Source organism: Mobula hypostoma, chromosome 28 (genome assembly GCF_963921235.1).
Source record: "Mobula hypostoma chromosome 28, sMobHyp1.1, whole genome shotgun sequence".
NCBI classification, from domain to species: Eukaryota; Metazoa; Chordata; class Chondrichthyes; order Myliobatiformes; family Myliobatidae; genus Mobula; species Mobula hypostoma.
In genome coordinates, this window is record NC_086124.1 from 34679335 (window position 1) to 34694374 (window position 15040).

The 15040-nt window shown below is 44.8% G+C and overlaps 2 protein-coding genes and 1 long non-coding RNA gene across 9 annotated transcripts in view; 1 reads left to right on the top strand and 2 right to left on the bottom strand.

Annotated features, from left to right (window-relative positions):
* Window positions 1-2031, bottom strand: part of prpf31 (PRP31 pre-mRNA processing factor 31 homolog (yeast)) — a 48478-nt gene extending 46447 nt beyond the window's left edge. For both annotated transcript variants that reach the window (XM_063034872.1, XM_063034871.1), the window contains exon 1: window positions 1680-2031. The gene's annotated coding sequence lies outside the window, so the exon portion shown is untranslated. The remainder of the gene's footprint in view (window positions 1-1679) is intronic.
* Window positions 2032-2127: 96 nt separating this feature from the next.
* The window catches only part of LOC134338799 (myocardin-like), a 75009-nt gene continuing 62096 nt past the window's right edge, over window positions 2128-15040 (top strand). For 3 of the 6 annotated variants that reach the window (XM_063034863.1, XM_063034864.1, XM_063034867.1), the window contains exon 1: window positions 2143-2275. In XM_063034863.1, coding sequence (XP_062890933.1) covers window positions 2221-2275 — 55 coding nt within the window. In that variant the 5' untranslated portion in view covers window positions 2143-2220. Of the gene's footprint in view, window positions 2276-15040 lie in introns of all 6 variants that reach the window. The other 3 variants (XM_063034868.1, XM_063034866.1, XM_063034865.1) reach the window with 3 other exon arrangements.
* On the bottom strand, window positions 9099-10338 carry LOC134338814 (uncharacterized). Its single transcript, XR_010016291.1, has 3 exons — window positions 10285-10338; window positions 9801-9847; window positions 9099-9531 (listed from the first exon to the last, which is right to left on the bottom strand). It is a non-coding gene; the product is annotated as an uncharacterized LOC134338814 (long non-coding RNA).

The window sequence follows — 15040 nt, forward strand, 5'->3', positions numbered from 1 at the left end:
AACGCAGCCAGCTCCATCATGGCCACTCGTCTCCCACGTTCCCCCCAGCATAGAAACATAGAAAACCTACAGCACAATACAGGCCCTTCGGCCCACAAGGCTGTGCCGAACATGTCCCTACCGTAGAACTACCTAGGCTTTACCCATAGGCCTCTGCTTTTCTAAGCTCCATGTAGCCATCCAGGAGTCTCTTAAAAGACCCTATTGTATCCGCCTCTGTGTAAAAAAACTTACCCCTGATGTCTGCTCTGTACCGACTCCCAAGCACCTTAAAACTGTGTCCTCTCATGCTAGCCATTCCAGCCCTGGGAAAAAGCGTCTGACTATCCACATAATCAATGCCTCTCATCTTCTTGTCCACCTCTATCAGGTCACCTCTCATCCTCTGTCGCTCCAAGGAGAAAAGGCTGAGTTCACTCAACCTATTCTCATAAGGCATGCTCCCCAATCCAGGCAACATCCTAGTAAATCTCCTCTGCACCCTTTCTATCATTTCCACATCCTTCCTGTAGTGAGGTGACCAGAACTGAGCACAGTACTCCAAGTGGGGTCTGACCAGGGTCCTATATAGCTGCAACATTACCTCTCAGCTCTTAAACTCAATTCCACGATTGATGAAAGCCAATGCACCGTATGCCTTCTTAACCACAGAGTCAACCTGTGCAGCAGCTTTGAGTGTCCTATGGACTCGGACCCCAAGCTCCCTCTGATCCTCCACACTGCCAGGAGTCTCACCATTAATACTATATTCTGCCAACATAGTTGACCGACCATTGAGCACATCTACGAAAGGCAATGCGTCAGAAAGGCAGCATCCATCATTATGGATCTCCATCACCCAGGAGATTGCTGCCATTGGGGAGGACGTACAGAAGCCTGAGGATCTACATCCAGCATTTCAGAAACAGTCTCTTCCACCCCGCCATCAAATGTCTGAATGCACAACGAACCCATGAAAGCTACGTCGCTACTTTTCTTCTTTTCATCAATTTTTGCTCAAATTTAACTTCATAAATATATAATTGTAATTTACAGTTTTTCTTATTAAGTGCTGCAGCAAAACAACAAATCTCACACCACATGTCGGTGATACTGTATGAAACCCGAGTCTGATTGAAATCATGTGGCCACTCTCTCGTGTAAACACAGAACAGTACAGGCCCTTCAGCCCATCATATTGTGCTGACCTTTTAACCTGCTTCCCTCCCACGTAGATCGTAACACATAGGAGCAGAATCACGCCATTCGGCCCGTCGAGTCTGCTCTCCCATTCCACCATGGCTGGTTTATTATCCCTCTGAACCCCATTCTCCCTGTCAACTTTGACACCCGGACTAATCAAGAACCTGTCAACCTCTGCTTTAAATATACCCAGTGACTTGGCCTCCACAGCGGCCTGTGCCAATGAATTCTACAGATTCTCCTGGGAGTCTCAGAGTTGGAGGAGCTACCCGCTGGGTGTAGCATGCTATGGTAAGGTGGGCAGTGTGTGGATACAGCTTGGGCCTCTTCCCCCCACCCCCACCCCCGGCGCACACCCTCGTGACCACGTTCCTCGCGTGTTAACGCTAGGGCTGGCTGAGCCTGCTGTCTCCCCACCCCCCGCACACAGACACACAGGGGCCAGGGGCTCTGCCTTGCTAAAGCTGCAAGCATCTGTCCTGACACTCGATACTCACGGCACTCTTGTCGGCCACAGCTGCTGAGTGCTGGCATTCCTCGCAGTCAAGGGATCCAGGGCTGGGGACGAGACTGAGGGAGGGGGGAGGGGAGGGGGTGGGGGGTGAGGGAGAGAGAGAGAGAGAGAGAGAGGGAGGGGGGAGAGAGAGAGAGAGGGAGGGAGGGAGGGAGGGAGGTAGAGAGGTAGAGACGGGGAGAGAGTGGCCGAGAGAGGAGGAAGAGGGAGGGCGGAAAGAGAGGTGGACAGAGAAGGGGAGAGAGAGGGTGAAAGAGGGAGCGGCAGAAGGGAAGACAGAGAAAGGGGAGGGGAGATGGGAAGAGGAAAGAGAGGGGGTGAAGTAGAGGAGAGAGTGAGTGTGTGAGAGAGAGAGGAGTGATCGGACGGGCAGGGTGATGGAAGTATTGGCTGCCAGCCGGGACACCTGACACCATAGGGAGTGTGAGGACAGCTCCTCCCGCCCCCACCCCCTCCCCTCCTCCCCTGCTCCCGCGATGCCTTGGACACCCACTCCCTGACCAGCCGCTCGGATCACCCCAACCATGACTCTCCTGTCGTCCGAACCGTCCTCGATGGTCCACAGTACCTTCCAAACGAGTGAGGAGGCAGGGTGGGGGAGAGAAAGGGGAGGGTGGGGACGGGGAGTGAGGGGGGAGCGGGAGGGGGAAGGGGAAAGAGAGAGAGGGCAGTAGAGGTTGGTGGGGAGAGGCTGGGCGAGAATGGTGTGTGTGTGTGTGTGTGTGTCTCTGTTACTCTGTGACTTTGTGTCTATATGTGTGTCTGTAAGACCATAAGACAGCGGAGTGGAATGAGGCCACTGAGCCTATCGAGTACGTCAGTGTGTGTCTGTTTATCTGCTCTGAGTGTGTCGATACAGATTATTGCGCCCCCCCCCCACAAGAGTGTATATGTCTGCCCATCCTCCCCCTCTTGCCCTGACAGTAGGATAGTGCAGGGTTTTTACCCTCCCTGGGTGGGGTGCAGAGCGGCACTGCAGGGGTTATGAGTGGTTGAGTTCGTCGCAAGTGTGGGAGGGGCTCGTTCTGGTGACAGGGGGTGGGTTGGGGATGGACGGAGGCTCCGGGTGCCGCCCCCCCCCCCCCAGAACGTGACCGCCTGGCATTTGCCAATTGGATGTAGACGTTAATTGCGATTGGGCTGGGACGGACTCTTCCCACACATACACCACCCCCCCCGACCCCTGACCCCTTCCGGTCCCTGCCGGATCTCTGTCCTCCTGAGCGTGCCACGGTGGGGGAGAGGGCAGTTAGGGACAGACATGGGTCTTAGGCAGGAGGAGGTGTTTGTGTGTGTGTGTGTGTTAATGTTAGTGTGATGCGTGAAAGGGTTAACCCTGTCTGACAGGGAACAGACTGTCCGGTGAGTGTGAGTGAGTATGTGTGTGTATATTCCTACAAATCTGATTGTGTGAAAACATGTCTGTAAACATAGAAACATAGAAAATAGGTGCAGGAGTAGGTCATTCAGCCCTTCGAGCCTGCACCGCCATTCAGTATGATCACGGCTGATCATCCAACTCAGAACCCCGCCCCAGCCTTCCCTCCATACCCCCTGACCCCCGTAGCCACAAGGGCCATATCTAACTCCCTCTTAAACATAGCCAATGAACTGGCCTCAACTGTTTCCTGTGGCAGAGAATTCCACAGATTCACCACTCTCTGTGTGAAGAAGTTTTTCCTAATCTCGGTCCTAAAAGGCTTCCCCTCTATCCTCAAACTGTGACCCCTCGTTCTGGACTTCCCCAACATCGGGAACAATCTTCCTGCATCTAGCCTGAGCAATCCCTTTAGAATTTTATACGTTTTAATAAGATCCCCCCTCAATCTTCTAAATTCCATAGAGTATAAGCCTAGTTCATCCAGTCTTTCATCATATGAAAGTCCTGCCATCCCAGGAATCAATCTGGTGAACCTTCTTTGTACTCCCTCTATGGCAAGAACATCTTTCCTCAGATTAGGGGACCAAAACTGCACACAATACTCCAGGTGTGGTCTCACCAAGGCCTTGTACAACTGCAGTAGTACCTCCCTGCTCCTGTACTCGAATCCTCTTGCTATAAATGCCAGCATACCATTCACCTTTTTCACCGCCTGCTGTACCTGCATGCCCACTTTCAATGACTGGTGTATAATGACACCCAGGTCTCGTTGCACCTCCCCTTTTCCTAATCGGCCACCATTCAGATAATAATCTGTTTTCCTATTTTTGCCACCGAAGTGGATAACCTCACATTTATCCACATTAAATTGCATCTGCCATGAATTTGCCCACTCACCCAACCTATCCAAGTCACCCTGCATCCTCTTAGCATCCTCCTCACAGCTAACACTGCCACCCAGCTTCGTGTCATCCGCAAACTTGGAGATGCTGCATTTAATTCCCTCATCCAAGTCATTAATATATATTGTAAACAACTGGGGTCCCAGCACTGAGCCTTGCGGTACCCCACTAGTCACTGCCTGCCATTCTGAAAAGGTCCCGTTTATTCCCACTCTTTGCTTCCTGTCTGCCAACCAATTCTCTATCCACATCAATACCTTACCCCCAATACTGTGTGCTTTAAGTTTGCACACTAATCTCCTGTGTGGGACCCTGTCAAAAGCCTTTTGAAAATCCAAATATATCACATCCACTGGTTCTCCCCTATTCACTCTACTAGTTACATCCTCAAAAAATTCTATGAGATTCGTCAGACATGATTTTCCTTTCACAAATCCATGCTGACTTTGTCCGATGATTTCACTGCTTTCCAAATGTGCTGTTATCACATCTTTGATAACTGACTCTAGCATTTTCCCCACCAATGATGTTAGGCTAACCAGTCTATAATTCCCCGGTTTCTCTCTCCCTCCTTTTTTAAAAAGCGGGGTTACATTAGCCACCCTCCAATCCTCAGGAACTAGTCCAGAAGCTAAAGAGTTTTGAAAAATTATCACTAATGCATCCACTATTTCTTGGGCTACTTCTTTAAGCACTCTGGGATGCAGACCATCTGGCCCTGGGGATTTATCTGCCTTTAATCCCTTCAATTTACCTAACACCACTTCCCCACTAACATGCATTTCCCTCAGTTCCTCCATCTCACTAGACCCTCTTTCCCCTACTATTTCCGGAAGATTATTTATGTCCTCCTTAGTGAAGACAGAACCAAAGTAGCTATTCAATTGGTCTGCCATATCCTTGTTCCCCATAATCAATTCACCTGTTTCTGTCTGTCGGGGACCTACATTTTCCTTAACCAATCTTTTTCTTTTCACATATCTATAAAAGCTTTTACAGTCCGTTTTTATGTTCCCTGCCAGTTTTCTCTCATAATCTTTTTTCCCTTTCCTAATTAAGCCCTTTGTCCTCCTCTGCTGGACTCTGAATTTCTCCCAGTCCTCAGGTGAGCCACTTTTTCTGGCTAATTTGTATGTTTCTTCTTTGGAATTAATACTATCCCTAATTTCCCTTGTCAGCCACGGGTGCACTACCTTCCCTGATTTATTCTTTTGCCAAACTAGGATGAACAATTGTTGTAGCTCATCCATGCGATCTTTAAATGCTTGCCATTTCATATCCACCGTCAACCCTTTAAGTGTCATTTGCCAGTCTATCTTAGCTAATTCACATCTCATACCTTCAAAGTTACCCTTCTTTCAGTTCAGAACCTTTGTTTCTGAATTGACTATGTCACTCTCCATCTTAATGAAGAATTCCACCATATTATGGTCACTCTTACCCAAGGGGCCTCTCATGACAAGATTGCTAATTAACCCTTCCTCATTGCTCAATACCCAGTCTAGAATGGCCTGCTCTCTAGTTGGTTCCTCGACATGTTGGTTCAAAAAACCATCCCGCATACATTCCAAGAAATCCTCTTCCTCAGCACCCTTACCAATTTGGTTCACCCAATCTATATGTAGATTGAAGTCACCCATTATAACTGCTGTTCCTTTATTGCACGCATTTCTAATTTCCTGTTTAATGCCATCCCCAACCTCACTACTACTGTTAGGTGGCCTGTACACAACTCCCACTAGCTTCTTCTGCCCCTTAGTGTTATGCAGCTCTACCCATATCGATTCCGCATCCTCCCGGCTAATGTCCTTCCTTTCTATTGCGATAATCTCCTCTCTAACCAGCAACGCTACCCCACCTCCTTTTCTTTCATGTCTATCCCTCCTGAATATTGAATATCCCTGAACGTTGAGCTCCCATCCTTGGTCACCCTGGAGCCTTGTCTCTGTGATCCCAACTATATCATAATCATTAATAACAATCTGCACTTTTAATTCATCCACCTTGTTACGAATGCTCCTTGCATTGACACACAAAGCCTTCAGGCTTGTTTTTACAACACTCCTAGCCCTTATACAATTACGTTGAAAAGTGTACACCCGTGTATACATACACACATGCCTGTATATCTGTTTATGTGCAAACAGGCATGTTTACGTGTCAGCTCCTCTTCTTGGACTCTTCACATGGATTTTAAACGTGGTCCCAATAATCATATCTTGATTTAACCTTCACACCCACCTTCTGAATCCCTGTGGCCCATATATTCCATAAAATCATAAGATACGGGAGCAGAATTAGGCCATTAAGCCCATTGAGTCTGCTCCACCATTCTATCATGGCTGGCTTATTATCCCTCTCAACCCCATTCTCCTGCCTTCTCCCCGTAATCTCTGATGTCCTCACTAATCAAGAACCTATCAACCTCCGCTTTAAATATACCTAATGACTTGGCCTCCACAGCCGTCTCTGGCAAATAATTCCACACATTCACTATGCTTTGGCTGAAGAAATTCTTCCTCATCTCTGTTGTAAATGGACGTCCCTCTATTCTGCAGCTGTGTCCTCTGGTCATTGACTTCCCCACTGTAGGAAATATCTTCTCCATGTTCACCCTTTCGAGGCCTTTCAATATTGGGTAGTTTTCAATGAGATCCTCCCCCCACCCCCCATTCTTCTAAACTCCAGCAAGTACAGGCCCAAAGCCATCAAACATGCCTCGTATATTAACCCTTTAATTCCCAGAACCATTCTTGTGAACCTCCTCTGGACCCTGTCTAATTCCAGCACACCACTTCTTAGATAAGGAGCCCCAGTCTGCTCAGGATACTCCAGTTGAGTTCTGGTCAGTGCTGTCACATGGGATGTTGAAAGCTGTGGCACTTGTGATGGTAAATTTGCAAATTGTACTTGTGTAGTCCCATTGTCCAAGAAAGGCTCGAAGAGTAAATAAACCAGGAAATGGCGGGCCCATGAGCCTGACGTCTCGGTGGGAAAGCTACTGGAAGGTATTCTCAGGGACCGGATAGACAGGGACTGATTAGGGACGTTCAGTTTGGCTTTCTATGTGGTAGGTTGTGTCTAACCAATCTAACAGAGGATTTTGAGAAAGTTACCAGAAATGTCAATGAAGGGAAGGCAGTGAACATCGAACAGAGAACAGCAGACCACAGGAAAGTAAACACAAAATACCACAGGAAAGGCTATTTGGCCCACAATGTTGAGTCAAACCAATTACATTGGTAATCAAATGGCCAACTAAACTAATCCTTCTGCCTACACAATGTCCATATCCTTCCATTGTCCTCACATTCATGTGCTGATCTAAACGTCTCTTAAAAGTCCTTGATGCATCTGCCTCCACCACCCACCCAGACAGAGTGTTCCTGGCCCCCACCACTCTGTGTGAAAAATAGAACAAACATTCCCTGTCACCTTAAATGCAAGCCCTCTGGTGTTGGGAAAAAGACACTGAAATCTTATAAACCTCTGTCAGATCTCCCCTCGGCCCCGACACTCCAGAGAAAACAACCCAGGTTTGTCCGACCTCTCGTTATAGCTCACACCCTCGAATCCAGGCGGCACCCTGGTGAATCCCTACAGCACCCTCTCCAAAGCCCCCACATCTGCCCTGTAATTGGGTGACCAGAACTGAACACAACACTCCAGAGGCGGCCGAACTAGAGTTTTATAAAGCTGCTACGTAACTTCCTGACATTTGAACTCCATGCCTCAACTAATAAAGACAAGCCTGCTATAAGCCTTCAGCACCAGCCGATCAAACCGTGCAGCCACTTCTTTTTAATACAAAATTTCTTTATTACAAATTCGGTGCTATATATACAAAACAGTGACTGACACAAATAACACTGATTCTTGAGAATTTGGATAAAGCAGGTTTTAATTTTGAAAAGAAAAATTTGAAATGTTAAGAAATCTAAACTTATAGAACAAGGTCTCAGCAGTCAAGCAATATTTTGGTGCAATCTCCTGATTTGATGATTTGTGTTTTTCCTGTCATTACTTAGTTTTTGTCAACACAGTCAGACTTAATAAAAAGCTAATTATTCCTATTTACTTAAGTCTTATATAGATTTAGAGCTTTTAAATTATTGTGTCTACACCATGGATACACATATATGCTGTTAAATGTTGAATATTCACTTTAGTTCATTTTTTATACTATTTCACGTGTACTCCTTTAAAAACTCTTACATCATGCAACTTTTATCATTACTATTAAGTATACAAAATAACAATTTTGGACAAAAAATACATTTTTAATTTTAAAGAGACAATAACTTTAATAAAGCAACTGTTTTGCAGGAACAGATTGTAAGCATATTAATTTACAACAAAGTAAGTGCCATCTGACGGTGGTGACTGAGACCTGACGGTGGTGATAGTGGCCTAATTACAACAAACAATTCCAACCTTTTCACCACTCAAGTCAATGCTCCCTTGCTTAACTACTTTAATTAACAATTTGGTACAACAAATAACAATTTGTCATGTACATTTCATCCTTCTGTAAATATTAACAACAACGGTAACAGCAAAATAAAAACTACAGTACAACTGCAATGTTTAAGTATAAACATCAGAAAACACACTAGGAACTAAAAAAAAAATTTCATCCATTTCTGGGCTTGAAAGTCTTCGAAAACGTTCAGTCAGCTTTATCAGGAAGTAGACAGTTAATATGCTCCTCCTCTATGAAGTCCATGACTTCAGCAGACGGGTGGCAGATCTCCCTTGTCCTGCTTGCCCGACCCGGTGATGATGGTTCCATCATTTTGACCAGAATATCTTCAACTGGTACGAAGCACATATCCTCTCCACCTGGTTTTGGATGGAAGCGCGTGTTGGGCCCATGAGGGTGGAAAAACTCCACTTGAACATCTTGATGATGAGCACCCACAGTGACAGCCTTTGCTAACCACTAATTCTGGTCATCAGTAACTGCAAGCCAATCTCCACAACTATTGACACCAGCAGATGTATCTGTCGTATTTCTAGTTTGCTCTCGTCGCCAACGCTTTTTCAGTTTGTTCCTATCTTTTATTATCTCTTGAAGTTTATTTTTCAAAGCTTTCATCTCTCTCAAGTATCTTGCTCTTGTTTTCTTTCTTTCCCTTTCCCCTGCTATAGACTGCCTACTGCGAGCTGGCTCCTGTACAGTCTGGTCCAATGGACTATCTGGGGCAGTTTCTGGGCGTTCTGGGCCCTTTCTCTTACGCTCTCTTCACTCTTGCTGTCTACATTTCCACGCCTTTCTCTTACTCCTCTTTTCCCTTTCATTCAAATCACTGATAGTTTTTATCTTCCCATCCTCTCCTCTCTTCATCCATCATTGCTTTTCCTTTCGGCACGGACGAGAAGGGCCGAGATGGCCTGTTTCCGTGCTGTAATTGTTAGATATGGTTTTCTCGGGTATTCCTCCTTTAACTCTGGCTCTCTATATGTTTTCTCTCTCTGCTTTTTTTTGGTATTCCCTGCCTGTTTCTTCTCCTTCGCTCCTCCACTGATAGCTGCTACCTACCTGTAACTTCCTAAAATACATAAAAGGAAGGTCAGAATTTAATGGAATTACTATGAAATTGTGCAAAATTACTATGAATTTAATTATGTTTAATTTGGTGAAAGTTTATAAAATGATTATGAAATGGTGCAACTAAATTCATCTATGGTTTTAGTCATTGGGAATACATATAGAACATAGAATATTACAGCACAGTACAGGCCCTTCGGCCCACAATGTTGTGCCGACCCTTAAACCCTGCCTCCCATATAACCCCCCACCTTAAATTCCTCCATGTACCTGTCTAGTAGTCTCCTAAGTTTCACCAGTAAGGAAATATTGTAGGCCTGCGTGTGGAAGAAATAAAGGGGAAAATACGTATATTATAAATAAAGAGGTTAATGAAACATTACAAGCCATATTACTATTTATTGTGATCATAAGTTATATTCAAGCCTCCACTGAGGATGATTTGGAAGTTTTTGTCAACACCGTCAAACCATGCGTCACCACCGTCAGACAGAAAACCTGACGGTGTTGACGTCCGACAGTGGTGACAGAAACACATTTTCTGACATGACATGCGTGAGTTGTACACAGGAGCAATCTTGTTTCCCCTCCGTTGCTAGCTGCCTCTCTCTGGCCTCTACTTAAAATGCATACATTTATAACATAATTTAAAATTATTCTTTCAATACAAAAGAGACTGTGTTGACACGTCATGGTAGTGACAGTAGCAACATCAATAAATATGTAAAAACTATTGAAAAAATAGCAAACTTACAGGAGCTTGTTTGACCTTGTTGCATTTAGCAGATGTGGAGGGTGGAAAGGGGGCCTCAGGAATATAGTTGACCATGTGGTTGCCTGATTTTATTGCTTTTATATAAATATCTGATGGTGTTGACAAATACTGGAGACACATTTAGAGCAACCACAAAATAAGAGTAAATATTGTTGAAAATTCACTGCTTTTAGTTTTAAAGAAGTTTTTCACTCCACTTTTTCATCTGGCATATATATTATACATTTAAATTATTTTTTCACACTTTTTAATCAAATTGAAATGATAATCTCTTGTCTGAGTACAACTGATTTTGTGGGTACTAGGCGATCATATAATCATATAATTTATAAAATTAAAAACAAACATATGAAAAAACGTTTCATTTGTGCAAAAGACACAAAAAGATGATCAACCCCGATTATTGAAAATAAGAAAATGTTATTGATTTTCAACGGAATTAGCACTTTTCTTAGTGGGACATGTTTTCACCGAAGTCTCAAGAATCAGTGATAGACATAGAAACATAGAAACATAGAAACATAGAAACATAGAAAATAGGTGCAGGAGTAGGCCATTCGGCCCTTTGAGCCTGCACCGCCATTTATTATGATCATGGCTGATCATCCAACTCAGAACCCAGCCTTCCCTCCATACCCCCTGACCCCTGTAGCCACAAGGGCCATATCTAACTTCCTTTTAAACATAGCTAATGAACTGGCCTCAACAGTTTGCTGTGGCAGAGAATTCCACAGATTCACCACTCTCTGTGTGAAGAAGTTTTTCCTAACCTCGGTCCTAAAAGGCTTCCCCTCTATCCTCAAACTGTGACCCCTCGTTCTAGACCTCCCCAACATCGGGAACAATCTTCCTGCATCTAGCCTGTCCAATCCCTTTAGGATCTTATACGTTTCAATCAGATCCCCCCTCAATCTTCTAAATTCCAACGAGTACAAGCCCAGTTCATCCAGTCTTTCTTCATATGAAAGACCTGCCATCCCAGGAATCAATCTGGTGAACCTTCTTTGTACTCCCTCTATGGCAAAGATGTCTTTCCTCAGATTAGGGGACCAAAACTGCACACAATACTCCAGGTGTGGTCTCACCAAGGCCTTGTACAACTGCAGTAGTACCTCCCTGCTCCTGTACTCGAATCCTCTCGCTATAAATGCCAGCATACCGTTCGCCTTTTTCACCGCCTGCTGTACCTGCATGCCCACTTTCAATGACTGGTGTATAATGACACCCAGGTCTCGTTGCACCTCCCCTTTTCCTAATCGGCCACCATTCAGATAATAATCTGTTTTCCTATTTTTGCCACCAAAGTGGATAACTTCACATTTATCCACATTAAATTGCATCTGCCATGAGTTTGCCCACTCACCCAACCTATCCAAGTCACCCTGCATCCTCTTAGCATCCTCCTCACAGCTAACACTGCCACCCAGCTTCGTGTCATCTGCAAACTTGGAGATGCTGCATTTAATTCCCTCATCCAAGTCATTAATATATATTGTAAACAACTGGGGTCCCAGCACTGAGCCTTGCGGTACCCCACTAGTCACCGCCTGCCATTCTGAAAAGGTCCCGTTTATTCCCACTCTTTGCTTCCTGTCTGCCAACCAATTCTCCACCCACACCAATACCTTACCCCCAATACCGTGTGCTTTAAGTTTGCACACTAATCTCCTATGTGGGACCTTGTCAAAAGCCTTTTGAAAATCCAAATATACCACATCCACTGGTTCTCCCCTATCCACTCTACTAGTTACATCCTCAAAAAATTCTATGAGATTCGTCAGACATGATTTTCCTTTCACAAATCCATGCTGACTTTGTCCGATCATTTCACCGCTTTCCAAATGTGCTGTTATCACATCCTTGATAACTGACTCCAGCAGTTTCCCCACCACCGACGTTAGGCTAACCGGCCTATAATTCCCCGGTTTCTCTCTCCCTCCTTTTTTAAAAAGTGGGGTTACATTAGCCACCCTCCAATCCTCAGGAACTAGTCCAGAATCTAACGAGTTTTGAAAAATTATCACTAATGCATCCACTATTTCTTGGGCCACTTCCTTAAGCACTCTGGGATGCAGACCATCTGGCCCCGGGGATTTATCTGCCTTCAATCCCTTCAATTTACCTAACACCACTTCCCTACTAACATGTATTTCGCTCAGTTCCTCCATCTCACTGGACCCTCTGTCCCTTACTATTTCTGGAAGATTATTTATGTCCTCCTTAGTGAAGACAGAACCAAAGTAATTATTCAATTGGTCTGCCATGTCCTTGCTCCCCATAATCAATTCACCTGTTTCTGTTTGCAGGGGACCTACATTTGTCTTTATCAGTCTTTTCCTTTTTACATATCTATAAAAGCTTTTACAGTCCGTTTTTATGTTCTCTGCCAGTTTTCTCTCATAATCTTTTTTCCCCTTCCTAATTAAGCCCTTTGTCCTCCTCTGCTGGACTCTGAATTTCTCCCAGTCCTCAGGTGAGCCACTTTCTCTGGCTAATTTGTATGCTACTTCTTTGGAATTGATACTATCCCTAATTTCTCTTGTCAGCCACGGGTGCACTACCTTCCTTGATTTATTCTTTTGCCAAACTGGGATGAACAATTGTTGTAGTTCATCCATGCAACCTTTAAATGCCTGCCATTGCATATCCACCGTCAATCCTTGAAGTGTCATTTGCCAGTCTATCTTAGCTAATTCATGTCTCATACCTTCAAAGTTACCCCTCTTTAAGTTCAGAACCTTTGTTTCTGAATTAACTACGTCACTCTCCATGTTAATGAAGAATTCCACCATATTATGGTCACTCTTACCCAAGGGGCCTCTCACGACAAGATCGCTAATTAACCCTTCCTCATTGCTCAAAACCCAGTCCAGAATAGCCTGCTCTCTAGTCGGTTCCTCGACATGTTGGTTCAAAAAACCATCCCGCATACATTCCAAGAAATCCTCTTCCTCAGCACCTTTACCAATTTGGTTCACCCAGTCTACATGTAGATTGAAGTCACCCATTATAACTGCTGTTCCTTTATTGCACACATTTCTAATTTCCTGTTTAATACCATCTCCGACCTCACTACTACTGTTAGGTGGCCTGTACACAACTCCCACCAGCGTCTTCTGCCCCTTAGTGTTACGCAGCTCTACCCATATCGATTCCACATCTTCCCGGCTTATGTCCTTCCTTTCTATTGCGTTAATCTCTTTTTTAACCAGCAACGCCACCCCACCTCCCCTTCCTTCGTGTCTATCCCTCCTGAATATTGAATATCCCTGAACGTTGAGCTCCCATCCCTGGTCAGCCTGGAGCCATGTCTCTGTGATCCCAACTATATCATAATCATTAATAACAATCTGCACTTTCAATTCATCCACCTTATTACGAATGCTCCTTGCATTGACACATAAAGACAGTACACATTAAACCAAAATGTTTCCATCTCTATCAATGATGCCAGTTACAACCCGCGGAGCCCAACGGTCCTGGAATGCCTCTAAGGTGCCGTGCACTGTGCGTGTTCCTTTTCAATATATAACCGGGCACAAACGTACCCCTTAACCGTTGCCAGGCAGTCTACGTGGGCAGATCCTCCCGCCACCTGATTCCTATCCACTTCTTGGGAGTTCAGAACTTGGAACCCAATATCCCTCTGTATGTCAAAACTGTTCAGAGTTTCTCTGTTTCTCTGCACATTGACACTGTCAGTCTTGTCCTTAACGGTGTACTGTCTCTGTACATCGACACAGTCAGAGTCTTGTCCTTAACAGTGTACTGGCTCTGTACATCGACACAGTCAGTCTTGTCTATAACAGTGTTCTGTCTCTGTACATTGACACAGCCAATCTTGTCCTTAACAGTGTACTGTCTCTGTACATCGACACAGTCAGTGTCTTGTCCTTAACAGTGTACGGTCTCTGTACATCGACACAGTCAGTGTCTTGTCCTTAACAGTGTACTGTCTCTGTACATCGACACAGTCAGTGTCTTGTCCTTAACAGTGTACGGTCTCTGTACATCGACACAGTCAGTCTTGTCTATAACAGTGTACGGTCTCTGTACATCGACACAGTCAGTGTCTTGTCCTTAACAGTGTACTGTCTCTGTACATCGACACAGTCAGTGTCTTGTCGTTAACAGTGTACTGTCTCTGTACATCGATACAGTCAGTCTTGTCGTTAACAGTGTACTGTCTCTGTACATCAACACAGTCAGTGTCTTGTCGTTAACAGTGTACTGTCTCTGTACATCGACACAGTCAGTGTCTTGTCGTTAACAGTGTACTGTCTCTGTACATCGATACAGTCAGTCTTGTCGTTAACAGTGTACTGTCTCTGTACATCGATACAGTCAGTCTTGTCGTTAACAGTGTACTGTCTCTGTACATCGACACAGTCAGTGTCTTGTCCTTAACAGTGTACTGGCTCTGTACATCGACACAGTCAGAGTCTTGTCGTTAACAGTGTACGGTCTCTGTACATCGACACAGTCAGTGTCTTGTCGTTAACAGTGTACTGTCTCTCTACATCGATACAGTCAGTCTTGTCGTTAACAGTGTACTGTCTCTGTACATCGACACTGTCAGTCTTGTCTATAACAGTGTACTGTCTCTGTACATCGACACTGTCAGTGTCTTGTCCTTAACAGTGTACTGTCTTGTACATCAAACTGTCAGTCTTGTCTATAACAGTGTACTGTCTCTGTACATCGACACTGTCAGTCTTGTCTATAACAGTGTACT